The sequence below is a fragment of the Ruditapes philippinarum genome, unplaced genomic scaffold (assembly GCF_026571515.1).
Source record: "Ruditapes philippinarum isolate M1 unplaced genomic scaffold, ASM2657151v2 ctg609_1_1_1_1, whole genome shotgun sequence".
NCBI lineage: Eukaryota > Metazoa > Mollusca > Bivalvia > Venerida > Veneridae > Ruditapes > Ruditapes philippinarum.
Genome location: NW_026853899.1, coordinates 594,456 through 612,351, shown reverse-complemented (window position 1 = coordinate 612,351; position 17,896 = coordinate 594,456). Strand labels below are relative to the sequence as shown.

The window sequence follows — 17,896 nt, the reverse complement described above, 5'->3', positions numbered from 1 at the left end:
GGGCTAAAAAAATGGAAAACTAACTTTTTCCAGTTTAAAATTAACATCTCTGCCAACTGTTCAACCGAACCGGATGCCTAGCCGTAGTAGCCTGAGGTCCGGTTGTTCCGGCTGTCTGGCTTACTTCACAAACAAGTTGCCGATAACATGGTACTGGTGTCATTCTCGGGCGCTGGTCTAGATAACATGCTGAAGATTTGTAACATTTACTCGAGATCTGTACAACCCTTCAAAAAGCGTTGTTATAACTTTTAACCCAGCTATTCTAGTGACCCGGTGATATGTTCTCTCCGAAATGACGTCATACCTTTAACTTCACATATAACCATTTAGGTGTTGAATGTGATCAGCATTTGTCAACGATGAAACTAAGCATTTGCAGCAGTGGATTGCATCCAGTTTCTATAAGTCCTACTACACTCTGAAAAATTTACATGATAGTTGTTATACCTAAAGCGCTATATGCTTGTGAAACTGGACATGTTTCTCAAATAAAGGCATATCCAATTTAGAATTAGCACACAACTTCTGTGTTAAATGTATACAAAATTGTCATAAATCTATTTCCACAGAATTCATTATATATGTTGATGATACCTATAGAAAGTATAGGAAATTACAATTATTTGGTCAATTATTCTGATTGCCATCTAACTACGTGTATGTTGCTAAACAGAAAGTTGTTATATTTATATTGATTAGATATATGAATAAGAATAGACAGAATCATGGATTTATTCCAGACATATATAGATTACCGCAGAAATATGATCTGTTGTACGCCATTTATACGTTTATTGATGCCGGTGTGTTTTCATCTAAATTAAAATGAAAGATTTTACAGATGAAGATAATCAATGTATCAACAAAAGACGTATTCTTAGAAACTTTAACGCCACAAGTGCCAGCATTAACATTTCTACTTTATCCTTATAAGATTTTGCATTTGTGGGTTATTAGTCGTAAAAGTCCGGGTCTAAAATGGGTTGCCGGAACACTTGCCAAGGCAGTTGGACACAGGATTTTTTTTGTGCGTCTGTGTAGCTCTTGCAATCTTCTTACGAAGATCTATTTGTTAATTATTTATAAAGCATGAACACATAGACTTCAGTAGCTTTCAAATTGTTTATTTTCGTCATCTAGGATGCATATACCAATATTCATTTGATAATCATGAATAATCAAGAGAAACTGAATCTCAAAACACTACATAAATAAAGACATTATTTGTTTTAAAAAAATAGTATATCACTTTATTTACTGTAGGAAAATATGCCAAGTATAAAATTAAGACAAATTAAAAATATGTTTTACAAATCATAAAATTGAGCAGTAATAGTATTCTTACGGAATGACTATGATACACTAAATTCATTATTTGAACACATCCAAGGAACAAATGAGTTTTAAAAAGCAAAACTTGTAAAAATACAATATGTAAAATATATAATCTCAATAAAAGGCATGTATGTATAGAAATGATATAATAGGATAAATCTAACCCCAAAAATTGGCATCGTTCGGTTTGTTCCATAAAACACCTTCTTTTATTCTAAATCAATGAATTGTATGACGTACTTATCCAATATATTTCCATTTTGGACGTTATAACGTCCAATATAATTATTCTGCTTTTGGCCATTTCGTCAATGATGAAATATAAGCCGTTAACTACAGAAGAATCCAAATAAATTCTAATAAATACGTCTTGCAAGCAACATCTAACCTTAACAATATTAATTAAATCGCGTTTCCTTTATCGAATTTGGATATAGAATAAACAGGTTATTAAACATTTGACAAGTACAATATAGGAACATATTTGTACAAAGCTTTAGAAACTACATTATACATGCCTGGCGGCTCGTCCAAGATGGTTTCTCCAAATGTGTACAAGTCCAAATATATTCCCGTATTGTACAGTTAAATGTTAAATACTAGTAACCTACCCATATTTATTACTTTTCCACACTTGCCTGATGCAAGATGGAATTTATCAAAATTCTTCATATATATATTTATAGATGCGGCGTTCAATATACAATGACATTGTTTGAATACCTGTTGCCGGAAAAGTACAACGAGTCTCTGTCGAGTACATTGATTTTATGATATAAATCTGGTAAATGTAGCGGCGGGCTGTGGTCGACTTTGCATGCTATTCATTTTCGTATGCAGCTCGTTACAAAAACTTTATTCATCGAACAGAGCTATGCGACCGGGGAGCTATTTGAAGTGGACTCTACGATGTGACAATGCTTTACAACGAAAGGTTTCTCTCACTGCCTTGTCTAAAAATGAAAAGCATTTGTCTAACGATTCAAATATGATTCAAAGAGGACAATCATTATCACCTGAACATGTTCATTTCTATCAGAAAGAAACAACAACAAAGAAACAAAGTGAGTTATAAATTGTATAAATGTTGCAATCTATTTGGACCGAAGGAGTTCTTTGATTTCTTCGAGCTGTTGGGAAAGGTGATCAACTTTCATTTCAAGATGTTGCGTCATATTGCGAAGCCTCGTTTTCACTGTTTGTACTTCTAGGCCATCTTTTATCTGCTTGTTTTGAATTTTCTCAATTTTCGACGATATAACTTCAATAGTAGAATTTTCTTTTTTCTCAATGGCTTTGATATCAACGTCTTTAATAATGCGCTTGAAATGTTTTACCCGGTTCGGCTACAATAAACATTAAAGCATACCAGTATTATTATCATTAATAAAAATAATACATATACTAATGATAATGATAATATTTATAAAAAAAGTATAATTATTATTACATGTACTATGAATAATGATTATTATTATTATGAAAACAACAACAACAACAACACCAAAAATAGATAGATAAACCGGTAACACAGCTTTACGCAATCTTTTAGGTATAATATAGAATAGAAATTTATAAAGTACTAATTTGTATGTACATCCATGAAAGACAGATGTTGCCCTGTCAAAAAACTATTCATACATACCTGTCTTGGAAGAATATGCCATTCATTTCTTTCTGCACGTGCAACAGTCCAAGCACGATTTGCTCGTACTGTCTTCACACAATCGCCATGTGTTCTTGTGTAGGTTTCACTCACTTGAGCAATTAATATATTTAGCAAAGCAACAATTGTGAAACACATGTACACCATCATAAAAATAATTCCAGCTGTCCTGTAAGTAAAAATGTATATCGAGAAATTGTTAAATTCCTATATTGCATTGCGCACAAAACTAGAAATTTTCATAGATTCCCAAAAGGAAATAATTCTGTAAAAATTAAATCCAGCCGAAATTTACTGGCCTTTTACATTGAACTCCTATCATGGTTTTAAGGTTATTCGTCAAGTTTTTAGTTATCTTCAGTAGATTTGAATTTTGATGTTGCACACAAAACCTGTTCACAAAGGGCCATAATTCAGTTATAATTTATGTGAGAGTTTTGGTCCTAGGACAGTAACCTAAAATTATCATTCTGAAGACATGTTCATGTGACTTCCATTATCATTTTAAAGAGGTTAGGTTTCAATCAATGTTCACTGGTATGTAAAAGAACAAGAAGTTACAGTAAAACTTTAATCAATATGTAGCATCGCCGCCGACACTTGGGTGAGTATGATTTCGAATAGTCCAGCTTGAATAAAAAAATAACAAAATCAACAAACGCTTATTTTGTAAACGTTTTTTCCCCTCAATGTATATAATGAATTCAGCAAAATAATCAATATTGTAAAGTTTAAGATACCTGTATCCTTCAGTTCCGGAGTACTCGACTATAGGTCCAGCTTCTATTAACGTCCTTAGACCCACATACATGATACTTTGAAACGAGCTGAAATAAAATACAGGTAAAACATTTATGCCTTTGCAAAATATTTGTCCACGCTGTTAGTTTGTTCGAAAATTGCGTTAAAAAACAACTTACATAATGATAACATGACCATAATCCCATTTGTATTACAATGTTCAAACAGTAAATGCGTGTGCATTGCCATATTAGATAGAGGAAAATAATCAAATAATGTCATAAACATTATTATACAGTAAATGATGATATTGGATTAAATATTATTCTAAAATATAAAAATGTGTACTCAAAATATACACGATCAACGTAAGTAATATTTGTAGTAAGTCATTTATATTGTGTATATTTATTGTTTGTATTTGTGTCTAAGCTCAGAGTAAATCTTTTTATTATTTATTTTTGTTTATCTGTGAATTAGATAATTTTTCACAGGATAACTATACCCTCATTTGATTAAGGCTTATAAGAAACTTTGTCAAAGCCACAGTTTAACAATTTCAATTGAGTAATTATCTAAAATATTTACCTTGTGTCAGCGAATGTGTCCAAGTTATCATCTGCTTTGAGAATCAGTAAGAATGTTCCAGAAAATATTAGATTTACCGCCGCAAACAGAATACCAAATTGAACGAAATCTTGAGCAATTATTCGTTTGATAACCTCTGCATATATACCTGTGATACTGAAATAGAGCGGAATATGTTTCAATGTTAACTTCAAAATCGGCATTACAATTACCAAGTGATGCAATTGCATGTCCGTTTATTAAGACACTTGTGCAATATTTAAATATAATTTAATAATGTAAATTCAGTTATAAATTAATTGTTGATGAAATTGAACTTCGTTAAAAATTAAAAAGGGAAATGATAACATAAATATACCTGAACACTACGGAATACTTGAAAATTCTAATGGCCCATAAACAATATCCAATGGCGAAGATATACCAATGTACCCTAACGTTAGTATAACGTAGTGGCAAAATCATCACCAGCAGTACTGAAGAAGTTAACTCTAACAAGTTGAATACCTGAGTGAAATATTGTCGCCCGTGTCTGAAATAAAACCCAAAAATTATTCAGTATTTGAATCATTAACAGTAATTATACATAAGCGGTCACAAGACCAGTGAACGCAACCATTTTCAACAAAAGTCTTGCAGGAATTCTCTCAAATTCATAAAGTGGAATAATTCAGTAAAATGCAAGATATTTAGGCATTTATAAGTAATTGAAGTTACGATTTTGAATACTTCTGTTAAGTGACAGAATGAGTGTGATGACGATTTTGCTCAATTCAGAGAGTACAAAGAAATGATCGAAAAAAAAATGCTAGCGTTAAGTGTTATATATTTCAAAAGAAATTTTCGTGTGAAATAATTTCTAGAGAAGAAGTCCAAAGCATTAAAGAAGGAGCCCAAAGCATTTTACTGGAATGCTTTCCCCTTGTTAATTGAAAATGAACAGAAGGCGAAACTGTCGCGGAGCTTTTGACGTTTCAGGGAAACCATAACAGTTCCTTAGAACTGATTTTAATACGTCTACTTATATAGCAAATATAGATAAGTGATGATCCTATGTTGTACCTTATAATCTGTCGAATTTCGGTGAATAATACTGCAACAGCATACAAGTAAGCAATGACTTCGAAAAAAGCTCGGGAGTGTTGAAGCCTCGTGTCGTAATTTTGAATATCAGGGGCGCTAACTCCTGTCACAGCAGAATACGTCCAGCAAAATAAACTGAACAAGTACATGAAGAAATAGGATCTGTAATGTAACAAATCACGAAAGTTTACAGACCAGATATCTCTAAGCTTTATATGCATGTAAATAGTTATTCCAAAGCAATATCATTTATCTAAAACACAATAAGAAATACATTCTGAGTAGCCAATAACAGAAAAAGATACTTGCTGTATGTACATTATGAATATATGTAGAAACGTACTAATAGGTGGCAGTAAACAACAACGACTTTTATAACACCATTAAAACAGAAACACCAAAATAATATATATAGCAACAAGCATAGATAAAAACCAATTAAAAAAAGGAATATTTAATGAAAGTTTGTAATACATACAAGGTCAGTATACTATTTTATTAGACTAAAGAGGTTACTTACAGAAAACGTGTCTGACACCATTTTCCCCACTTGTGTTCAACATACGTGCGTACGGCAGGGTGATTTAGTGCGTCCTTAAAATAAATGTTGAAAGTAAAATATATGTATAAACAAGTCTGGTTTTTGTAATCTAAAATTAAAGTTGTAGCGAAGTCTTAAAATACCCCCCCCCCCCCTTATTACGTCCCAGGTAGAGAGACTAAGAAAACAAAGTACTGAATGCAATATCTGCTTCCAAGCTGCCAACATACGTAAATTAAAACTTTAAAGAATGTGTAATGACTTGATTTTTGTGCAAATAATTTTTTTAGACATGTATATAAACTGCTGAATAAAGCGTTTCACTAGTTCTAAATTTTCTTTATTACATGTACAGATACTTACTTTTTTGTCGCACGTTGCCATATCTTGAAAAGCCGTGTGATATTCGAAGTCGAAATTCATATCAGTTGGTTCATTTCTAGCATTATCAATATCTAAAAGTTTTATGTGAACCTTGTATAAACCATTTCTTTGTTCCTCCAGAAAACTGTCCAAAACTCGCAGCAATGTTTGCTGTAAATTATTAAATAAAAATATCTATACAATATATAACATTATACGAAATATAATAATATGACCGCTTTATATAACTCATCACACACTCGATTAAAAAAAGAAGCTTATTCAGTTTTGAGCTGTTTTTAACAAATACATATAAAGAGAAATGTGGAAAAGACCAATGGGGACATTTCAACTTTACAAATTCAAGATTTAAGTTTCGTGAATTTATGGTTTTAACTTCACAAATTCAGGATTTAAAAGCTGAAATTGTGAATTCATGAAGTTGAATTCGTGGAGTTGAAATCGTGAATCCCGTATGCTGAAAACGTAAATTCACGAAATTAAAATTGTGAAATCGGGAATTCATGAAGTTGAAATGTCCCCACCGGTCTTTCGTAGAAATGTATATTTCCCACAGAATCCAATATATTTATTAGCAGTGAGCAGAAGCTTTCTCTAATTTACATTGGTTTTATGGTGTTAACACTTATGGCATAAACACGTGTCACTATAGTCGTGCACTAAAACATGAATAACCATTTAACTCTTTATATCACCCCGCGTTACACTAAAACATCGTATGACCACATGTGAATCACGTGCTAGAATAAACACGTGTTATAACTCAATTTCATTTAATAGTATATAGCCACTTGTTTAATTTAAACGTGTAACGATTAACATTTATGGCATGACCTCCAACAAATACACACATTCTATAAAAGGTGTAAAACTAAACGAGGCGATGTCATTTACAAAATAGCAATTAGATTCATTACAATCTTATATTATATTGAAATACATTTAAACTTACATCAAGACCACGTGCTATCAATTCGTTTATTGTAAACATCGGTTTCACGGTGTTTTCATCAAACGTTCCAAAAACAATTAACTTATTTGTGTGTGCACTTTGTCCGCTGTTGCTCTTCTGTTCTGTTGATTTAGCACCATGTTTGCTAACTTTTGATTTGCCATCTCCGAAAAGACGTCGCACCCTAAAGTCAACAAAAATGTTCATGGAATATATGGTTAAATAATTCTACATTTTTTTTCGTTTTCGATCAACAAATGAGCCGCGTCACGACAAAACCAACATAGTGCGTTTGCGACCAGCATGGATCCAGACCATCCTGCGCATCCGCGCAGTCTGATCAGGATCCATGCTGTTCGCTATCAGTTTCTCTACTTGTAATAGGGTTGGTAAGCGAACAGCATGGATCCTGATTAGACTGCGCGGATGCGCAGGCTGGTCTGGATCCATGCTGGTCGCAAACGCACTATGTTGGTTCTTTCGTGACGCGGCTCATATACAACCTTTTGTCGCGAATGAAACGATATGAAATACTCAATCTTAATGTACATTCTATGACCCGAAATTTAAAAATGATAAAGGGAAATAAAATAACTTACACAAAGTTGTTTAGTTTACTAACAATAAGCGCCGCCATTTCATCATAATTTCTTCTAATGGCTATATGAAGTGGTATTTCCATCGAAGAATCATAAGACAGCGGGTCAAAACCATAGTCTAGAAACTTCTCCACCACGCTTAGAAAATTCTTCTCTACTGCTTTATGTAGAACAGAACGCCCTGATTCATCCTTATCTAAATCGTTCAAATTCTCTCCCATATGTATCAATTGATGAAATGTTTTCAAAACCTGAAAATACGATTAAAGCAATGAAATATTCCACAGATCGCGGTAGCAATGTATAGGATAGATCATGAGTACCAGTTGGATGTGAGATTTATCAACGAGCGAAGCGAGTTGATAAATCTCACATCCAACTGGTACGAGCGATCTATCTGACTTAGACCACAGGTAGTTTTCTCTGTTTATGGTGAAGATTAAACATGCGGTAACGTTTTCTTTTCTCCTACAATCACATAGGGATATCCAAATGGTTCTTATTCAGTCTATTTGGCCTTATTGTAGGCAAAAAAATGCACGAGAAAATAGCATTATTCATGTTTTTTTATAAGTTACTGAATACACACTCTTATGAATGATAGATTTCACATTCCATTTTAAATTTCTATCACAAAAGGTGCAGTCAGGAAGAATTTAACATTTCTGAATGTGATAACATTACGATTTCACACCTTGAGTGATTTTGTTGTTATTCCTGTTGATTCCTCATTTATATGATTTAATGACATATCACCGTACACAGTGCTTGAATAAGAAGTCAAGAAGCAAGACTGCTTACCGAAAAATGCTCTTAGACAGAAGTCATGGGCGATGGCTTGTTAACAAGAGTGGGCTCGTTGGAGACACTGGCAGGTAACTTTCATTTAATATTTTCCTTAATGCTTAAAGAACCCTAGGGCTCAGGATATTTATTGGTTGTTTGGCTGAAGTTGAAAATATTTAACTTGACTTGTAGATTTTTTTATTTATTGTATGCTTTATATACATCCTGCATTGACTTTTCATGAACTTAAAAAAATATTACAAACGTCCCTCTGAAGCCTTAAAGCATAGCATTTCCCGCAGCCCAGTCACCATTCAAAAACTCTTTGCCAACCAGTGGAATCCCCTCTTCCAAAACGAGTAAATGAATGTACATCTACAGTGTCTGCTATTAAGAGTGAGCCGGGCATAATTCAGGATGCGATTATTGAAATCACAGTACTTGAAAATATTAGCACAAAAGCGGTAGTAAAATTTAGATACAAATATAGATTTAAATAGATTGATAAACGCATTTCACTTCATTATTTATAGTTTTTTCTTATTTACAAATACAGTAACTATTCTTGTAAAATAATGAAATGTCGAAATAAATTGGTCAAAGGACTTTTGCTATCTGTTTGTTTTTTAAGAAGGGAACTACACTATTTATTTTACAATATAAATAGAATTTCCCCCCTCATAAAGCGTGCACATAACAGGGTTTTCCTTTCAGTTGAATACAAACATGATAGTTATATCAAACACTTTACTGTGATGTGTGGGATATATCACACACTTTTTAGCCTCTCTGATTGGCCGAGAGAAAACAGCTGTGGTCTAAATATTAATAGCGAGCAGCCATGAATATGTTATATGCCCAGACTAGAATGGATGCGCATGGTGGTCGCACTCTTCACGTGAGGGTCAATCGTTATATTGTCACTGCTAGTACATGTATTCTAAAGATTAATACTTAAACAATATGAAAGATACCAAGGTAAAGTTGGAAATTACATTTTTACATGTTGATAAAAATGATTATGAATATTTGTAAATATATTATGAGAATTTTGCCTAAGTGACTCAGACAAGCGCAATTCGCATTACTCGTTTCGCTCGCTCCCCAAAGATTCATTTACTTATATCTTGTTTATGTATAAAGACAATAATGGTCTTGTTTAAAAGAATAATAAATGGGTACAGTGCCAATATTTCATCCGTTGTTTTGAGTATTGGCGCGTATAATTTTTAGAAATTAATTAATTAGTTAGAAACCAAGAGGGATAACTTTAATGTTCAACAAAATATGTAACCCTACCGTTTCTTCCGAACTATGTTTGAATAAATTATTTATCACTTGTGAAGGAGTTTGTTCATTGTCATCGTCATCTTCAAATCTTACAACTTTCTTTTTCTCCAGTTTCTGTTACAAAAGAAAACCGTTAACAAATATGATAAATTGGTTAATAAATGACAGGAACATTCAATGCAAAAAACTGACTGACTAGCTGACAAACTAAACTAAACTAAACTAAACTAAACTAAACTAAACTAAACTAAACTAAACTAAACTAAACTAAACTAAACTAAACTAAAACTAAAACTAAAACTAAAACTAAAACTAAACTAAACTAAACTACTGACTGATAAACTAAACTAAACTACTGGCAGACTGACAAACTAAACTAAACTAAGACTAGGACAGAAGGACGGGATTTGATAAGAATTAGGATAATTACGAGCTTATCCTGTATTCGACATTTCAATACGTCTGTTGGTCATATTGAGCACATTTTACAATGAAACATATTGTCAGATTGCTATTAAATTACACTTCCCATTGTATATTTAAAATGTATATTATATTTTGTATATGCCTTTTTTAAAATTTACACACTTTTTATTTTTGCTTATTGGCTTAAGGCTCCGGCTGAATACATTTGACAGAGAAGGGAAGATAGATGGACGGACGGACGGATAGATAGATGAATTGATAAATTTGATTGGATAGGATGGATGCATTATTTATGCGCTTTATCTTTAAACAAACATTCTTACTGCGCAAATTTTGAAATATAATGCATGAAAGATTTCACTCCAAACTTACCTTTTCTACATTATCACCTTCTTCGTCCTCTTCGGAACTCGACGAATCTTTTTCTACTACGTGAGTTATCTGCCTTGACTCTGATCGCTCTGTAAGTGATCCAAGTTTGTTAGCAATGCTACGATATATTCTGGATAATTTTCCAACCCTCTTTAGACGCTTTGCTGACTCAAAAGATTCCTTTGAATTAATAGGAAGAACAAATTTTAAATGTTTTTGCAGAAATTTTTGTGTGTGTACTTAACTCAAAATGCAAATATTTGATGCGAAAGTTTGATAATATTTTTGAGTAAATATACACACAATATACAATTTTATCACAATTGTACAGAAATAATGGTTATGTGTACACAAAATATTGTTTGACTATAAGTAATAAGTAGCCATTCTTTGAAATCTTAACTGTGTAAAATGGTTTATGCAATAATATGTGGCGTTCGTGACCGAGTGGTTAGTGCCGCTTACTTCAAAGCACGTGCCCCTTATCGTTGTGAGTTCGAATCTCGCCAGAGACGGATTCTTTCATGTGAAAAAGCTACCCAGCTAGCTTAAAAAACGTCGGTGGTTCTACGCAGTTACCCGTTCGTGCCTGAAATAATTGAAGTGGCACCTGATGTATTTTTCCAACAGTAAAACCAAAATGTCGCCATATGACCTCTACCGACATAAAAATCAACACAAATTAATAGATAAAAAATAAATAACAAATATATAGAACTTAGAAAAACCAACAGTATATAGCTTTGCCGGAATGCACATTTGAACAGACTGCACTGACATTTCTAGTGCTAGTTACCAATGCTACTAGATTACCTGAGTTAAATCAAACTTTTTTCTTATTTTTTTTTCATTGTAACCATGCAAATTTTGTGTAAACCTTTATCTTCAAAGATACTTACAGGCATAGTATATACATCGCATGCTGGATTGAAGATGGAACTGTTTTGTTTTTTATCCATATCGTTTTGTGCAGAAACCTGTAAAAAAACGGACACAATACAAAATCCAAATATATGAAACATCTCAAAAATAGAAACAGTATGGAGGGGAAAATATAACAAATACATGTTTATCATTTGACGAAGAAAATAAGAAAAATGGTGATAAATACATTTTGTTAAAATTAAGTTGAATTGCAACTTGTATTTACTTGTAGCATTTGCCACCCATACCCTTCATTTTCTCCATAAAATAAACCATTCAGAATAACTGAGTTAGCCAGGAAGACTTAACGTTTTCCAATTAAATTTTGTACTTTAAATTATATACAGCTTACAATAAGTTATATAACTTTTAGATGACATTGAAAACATACGAATTTCTTGTAAAACTACTCGTATATAGAAAATTCTACATAAAATTTACCATTCCACCTTCTTTCTCTTCGGAGATCTGCGGATGTTTTCCAAGTTTTTCAGGAAAGCTATTGTGTTTGTTTGATATTTTCCGAACTCTGTCAGTAATCATCTCTGAAGGTCGAGATTCCTGTAATATATATATCAATTGCATAGATTGGTCATATAATCAACGTATTTTATGGTGCGAAACATCAGAAACATTTGCGTGTTTGATTGTTTAACTTGGTAGATAACTAACCATTGTTTTCCGTATACATTATTATGAAATGCTTTAAACTGAGGGGCGACCATATATTTTGTCATTATTATTTTTACAGAAAATTTTATTATTTTCAAAGAAAATAAAAGAAAGTATGGAGAGTTTAGTATTATTTCTAGCACGTTATGGAAGGTACTTAGTGACGATGGAATTTATAAAGTGATCTTTGAGGTACTTACAGTCAGTATATCAGTAGCAAACTCATTTGTTGGAAATAAAGACAAGTCTTTCAATGTTGGAGGGGAGATGGAACTTTGCACCTGTCGACCATTCTCGTTCTTTGCAAACATTTCATGAAAAAATATATTTGTCATAAAACAGTTTGTATTGTAAACCTTGATTATAGAACTGAACAAAACAAAACATCTTATATACCTTATTTGACTTTAGCATTTAACTCACACCATCGTTAACAAAACAAAGAAAACATACATACTTATGATAGATCATGAGAGATAATTTCATATAATACATACATTATAAATACAAATGTACATACATCATTATTTGCCATAAGACCCCAAAATGCTTTTCTTTTATTTCTTCTTCATTTTTGTATTTTGATATCCTTTTAAAGTTATAATAAACTTACTATGTTGCCAAAAAACACCTTTTGCTTCTGTTCCTTTTTGGAAAAAGTACAGTTATAGTAATGTTGAATTTTGTATGGAAGTCTAATACTGAATGTTTGCTTTTATGACAAGTATAGTTTCACACGTGATAAGCTTTATCTAATAAACATTATAAATCTCATATGTGCCTTTTCTAAAGAAAAAAAAACCTGATTCATTATGTGCCTTTAACATGCATTCTGTGATAATGTAATAAACTATTGCAATGCTTTAAAAAATACTGCTTTGTAGTATTGAAATACATGGATACTTAGTAATATTTGGGTGGGTAAATATTATACTTTGGGATAAAGGAGTATTATATTTAGAGTGTTATATTAAATACAATGAATGTTGAAGTGTTATATCAAGTATGTTGAAGTGTTATATTAAGTGTTATATTAGGTGTTATATTAAGTATGTTGAAAGGGTCATTATCAGTAAAATGACCTCTGTGATTAGTTTACATTCACATTTTAGCAATTCGATAATTAAACATCTTGGTTATTAAGACCAAGCTCTAGACATTATCTAGTTATCAAACGTTATCTAATTAATTAACATTTCAATATTTTGATTAAAGTAATCTCACCGTATTCCGACCTACAGGGATTCCATTTGTCCTGAAATTAAAGAAAAAACATAATTAAGGCCAAAAATTGTTTAGGTTACTAAAAACTTTAAGGACGCTAAAGAGGATTTAGTTGTCCGAAAAATCGACGTTTTTAGGCCTAAGTCTAAATGCCATCTCTGCTCAGTTTAATATGTTGATAATAAAACGTAAACAAAGAATAGTGTTAAAGTGAGATTCATGTGATAAAACAGTGATTTAATCGGTAATGACTAAGCTAGTAATATTTTACGTTTAATTACTTGGTAAAATCGGTATGTTCCGACAATTTCCGTTTTGGAATTAATTGATGTCTTAACCAGAAATGAATAAAGATGCGCAGTCTACTGCATGAGCTCACTTTGTGTGTTCTTTTTTAAGGATTTGACATGTCTTATGACACAAGAAAAACAATTCTAATACTTTATAACCTGATCTGTTCTGTAAGATTTATACAGAAACAAATTGTTTCAATACGGTCCTTCAAGCTGCCAAAATTGTTTATATCGAATTATCATTTTAATAAAATAAAAACTAGATCTAATTTACTGATTTCTGTAGTCACATTTATAAATGATGTTAACGTCACGTCTGTTCGACAACTGGCGTCACAACGTACAAATATTTATATCCACACATTCAGTGTTTAGAAAAAGGAATATACATGTATATTATTAGTTATAGATATTTTTGACAGGTTATATGGCCCTATATAAACGGTTGTTTGTACTGCTGGGCGAATTTATAATACAGAAAGCATCATTATAGAGGAAAATAAAGCGAGATTTTTTTTATAAATTGACAGCAGCCTGTATAAACGTCACGATTATCCAATGAAAAGCGACGTTACAAACGTGCAGTATATATTATTGCTTTACCTTGCTTTACTATTATCCTGATCTAGGGTAGATATCTTATTCTTTCTTGCCATCTCGTTCTCATCTCGAGATTTCACGTTCTCATCACGAGATTTCACGCCATGTCCAAGAGCTGTGTCCGGTTCATTATCACTTTCTGCTTCTTCAGAATGCAATACTTTATTTGTCCTCTTTGTCATCGCTTAAAAGCACGTGCATCAAGTGACTACAGCGATGAATGAAATAATTACTGCCTTATTAAATCTCTATGTTTATTCTATGTTTTAAGAAGTCTTTAACACAACTACAATTGTGCGGATTTTAACAAGTGGATAACATGACTTGTCTTGTCTTGTCTTAAATTCTACTCTACATGTAAAAACAGTATATGTACTTCTAAGTTTTTATAATGGAGATCAGTGAGAGTTTATAATGTTCAATAATTAGCACAATATATATGTACATCTATGAAGAAAAGAATAGTATATAATATGTTTACAAACGCGAACTGTATATTTGTGTGTTATATACTATAATATTTGATGGCTAAATCACCGATCTTCACTAGCATTAGTACATGGATCATAATGTATACACTCCCTATATATCTTAAAGTATATTGTTTTAATGATATAAATGGTGTAACAATTGTACTATAGTATTAAAATCTCGATAGTGATTGACAGCAAAATAAAATGCAATATAAAGAGAAAAAAAATGCTCAAAAAAAAAGTTTTAAAATCTACAGAATTTTCTGTTCACAGTTTTTAAATATCATTTACTTACATCATACTGATATCAAATAAGATCTTTCAATTCGTCATAACTGTTTTCGCGTGGAAAAAGGGATAATTAATGTATATTCATTTATATTTTATGTGCTAGATAAATCACTCGTACTAATATCTGATAAAAATATGTATTTGACTTTCGTGGCTAAATTCTGTCACATCCAGTCATAGAAATAGTGAATACAGAAATGTGATTTTGGAAGAATGTTTTAAAAACTAACAGCCGGTCAGTTTCTCTTATTTGGATGGGACGAGATTTTAAGTTTTTGAATAAATACGCAACAAGCTGTAAATGAAATGTTCATTTGACTCACTCCTTTCAAAAAATTAAAATAAAAAAATAAATGATAAATTGTCCCGTTCTGTTGATCAATGATATTGTTACCAAGTTGGAGAATCTCATTGATATTATTTAAAGGTGACCTCTAGTCTCCGCTGGTTTTAGAAAGTACATTATGTGATGATAAGCCAGTCTGAATATAACTAATACATTTAAGATTGACAGCAAAATAAAGAGCAATAAAAATCTCTTGGGCAGCTGCATCATTTCTACCAGTTTTAAGTCATTTTTGTTTTTATCTTTTTATCGCACTCTTGTAGTCTTCTTTTAACTTGCTTGTATCTTATATAGTATGATGTGGATATAGAAAGTATTCTTCGCATAGTTTTAGATAACTTTTTAAAACAGATTTTTTATTTTGTATGCAGAAAAAAATAACAAACCTTATGACAGTAATCTTAAAGTATTCCCCTGTCAACTCCTTGATATTTTATTTTTAAAACTAAATACTAGTAGCTGAAATATCTATATAGCATTCTCAAATATCAACATAAAACATGTTTAAACAAATCATTACTGACCAGCCAATCGCAATCAATACATAATCTATGTAATGTTACAAACACGTGTACAACGCCATTGTCTAATTCACACCTAGTTATTGTCCAAACAGTGTTTGCACACAAAAGTTATTGCCCCTGGCGTCGCCGTAGTTTTCGTCGGTAATAAATGTTTTTATACGATTAAATCAAACGCCAGCAGATATCTATATAAATTTATTAAATGTAGATTGTCTGTATTTACACTATAACGGAACATGTTATCATAATAACCTGGCCGATACTTACTACATTTACAAAATTTAGGCCCTATATTCTTTGTAATAGTCTATGACCACCGATGTATTTTGGTATTCGATAAATAAAAGTCTAATTTGGAACAGAAATGTTTTTCATAGTTAACAAATCGGGAGTTTGTATAAAGCAATGTTTCTATGATGTAAAGCACAATACTTTTTCTTATTATAGGATTGCAAATATATTTTATTCGAGATAGAATTTACTTACCTGCACATACATTAACAAATTCAATTCTAATGTATATGTTTTTTTACAAATTGACTTCAAGTAGCTAGTAAAATATTGCATATTGTATCAAGTTTAATCATCATGAATGTAAACAGGAAAGTGGTATTTCTAACAGACGGGCAGAATAAGACTTCATATTATCTTATAAGTACTATTGGGACTTTTAGAAGCAACAATTTACTACATTTTTGTATTTCTCCTAGTTTGGACATTAAAAGGCATATATATACATGTATGTATTAACTTCAAAGTTTGGTGACAGGATACAGAATATTTGTTTTAATTGACCAATAGCCGATATGACATCAAGTCACGTGACACAATGAAAACAACAACAAGCGTATATACTTTACAGTACAATATTTGAATATTGCCAGTTAGCTCAATACTTAGAGCGCTGGACTGTGAATCGGGCGACCCGGGTTCGATCACCGGACGGTGCAGGTCACTTTTATTGTGATTGATCAGGAAATCCTTTCTATGTTCATTAATGGTCATTAGCACTCTACCTCTGCTCTAACATAAACATAATTTATCAGTTTCTGGCGAAAGTGAAGGTAACTAGAACTAGTAAACTACTTGACAGCCTGCCCGGGAACGATGCTCTGGTAAATCCACTATTAATGTCACTTAGTGCCGTGATTCGGACTGAAAACTACCAACACCACGCCTGCGGAATGAGATCTATATGACAAAGGGGGTCATGATTATCCTGTAAAAACAAACAATCGGTCAGTAGTTAACTGACATTACCATTTCAAACACAAGGATAACAACAGTTACAAATCTGATAATTTAATTATTAAAGTCAAATTACCTTTATTACATACAATTCATGTTAAGATAAGATAATCTTCGGTTACAATAAAACATAATAATACTAATACTAATGCCACTACATGTGAAAGATAATATGCTTCATGTATGTGTATACCATTTAATGTCAAAGTTGTTTGCGATTATCTGTTAACAGTATGCAACATTGTCTATCCGTGCAGCATAGGCCAATACGAGTATAAGCCTAATGAACTTTTCCTAAATAGGCAATAAGTATACTCTTATAATGCTTGTTACTTTTACAGCATCTTTATGTAAGTGGTTGTTGCATATCAAGGTTTGTACATTATATTTTCAGTGTTGATATGGTTATAGGTTTGGATTAAATGCATAATTATTGTATTTGGTTATGAAGTTTTAACGGCCAATCAAAAATGCGAGCATGGTCTCTAAAATCTTATTAACCCTAGTAGGTGGCCAAGTGCAGTAGAAGAAATAA

At 31.9% G+C, this 17,896-nt stretch overlaps 1 protein-coding gene across 1 annotated transcript; it reads right to left on the bottom strand.

Moving 5' to 3' along the window:
* Positions 1 to 1,248: 1,248 nt before the first annotated feature.
* LOC132738300 (uncharacterized) lies at positions 1,249 to 16,106 on the bottom strand. The gene is made up of 18 exons (XM_060725777.1): positions 15,976 to 16,106; positions 14,483 to 14,687; positions 13,587 to 13,617; positions 12,563 to 12,661; positions 12,132 to 12,251; positions 11,666 to 11,743; positions 10,767 to 10,946; positions 9,978 to 10,082; positions 7,893 to 8,143; positions 7,294 to 7,477; positions 6,321 to 6,491; positions 5,937 to 6,010; positions 5,396 to 5,578; positions 4,692 to 4,865; positions 4,334 to 4,489; positions 3,745 to 3,831; positions 2,984 to 3,173; positions 1,249 to 2,684 (listed from the first exon to the last, which is right to left on the bottom strand). The coding sequence occupies exons 2-18, from the start codon at positions 14,659 to 14,661 to the stop codon at positions 2,433 to 2,435; spliced, it is 2,514 nt and encodes an 837-aa protein (XP_060581760.1). The 5' UTR covers positions 14,662 to 14,687; positions 15,976 to 16,106; the 3' UTR covers positions 1,249 to 2,432.
* Positions 16,107 to 17,896: the final 1,790 nt, after the last annotated feature.

Excerpts from the sequence above, each read along its gene's own strand:
- LOC132738300 (XM_060725777.1), bottom strand. The coding sequence starts at position 14,661 with ATGACAAAGAGGACAAATAAAGTATTGCATTCTGAAGAAGCAGAAAGT. Across the intron at positions 13,618-14,482 it reads CAGGATAATAGTAAAGCAAG|GACAAATGGAATCCCTGTAG; the intron begins GTAAAGCAATAA and ends CTTTAATTTCAG. Across the intron at positions 12,662-13,586 it reads TCCCTGTAGGTCGGAATACG|AACGAGAATGGTCGACAGGT; the intron begins GTGAGATTACTT and ends ATGTTTGCAAAG.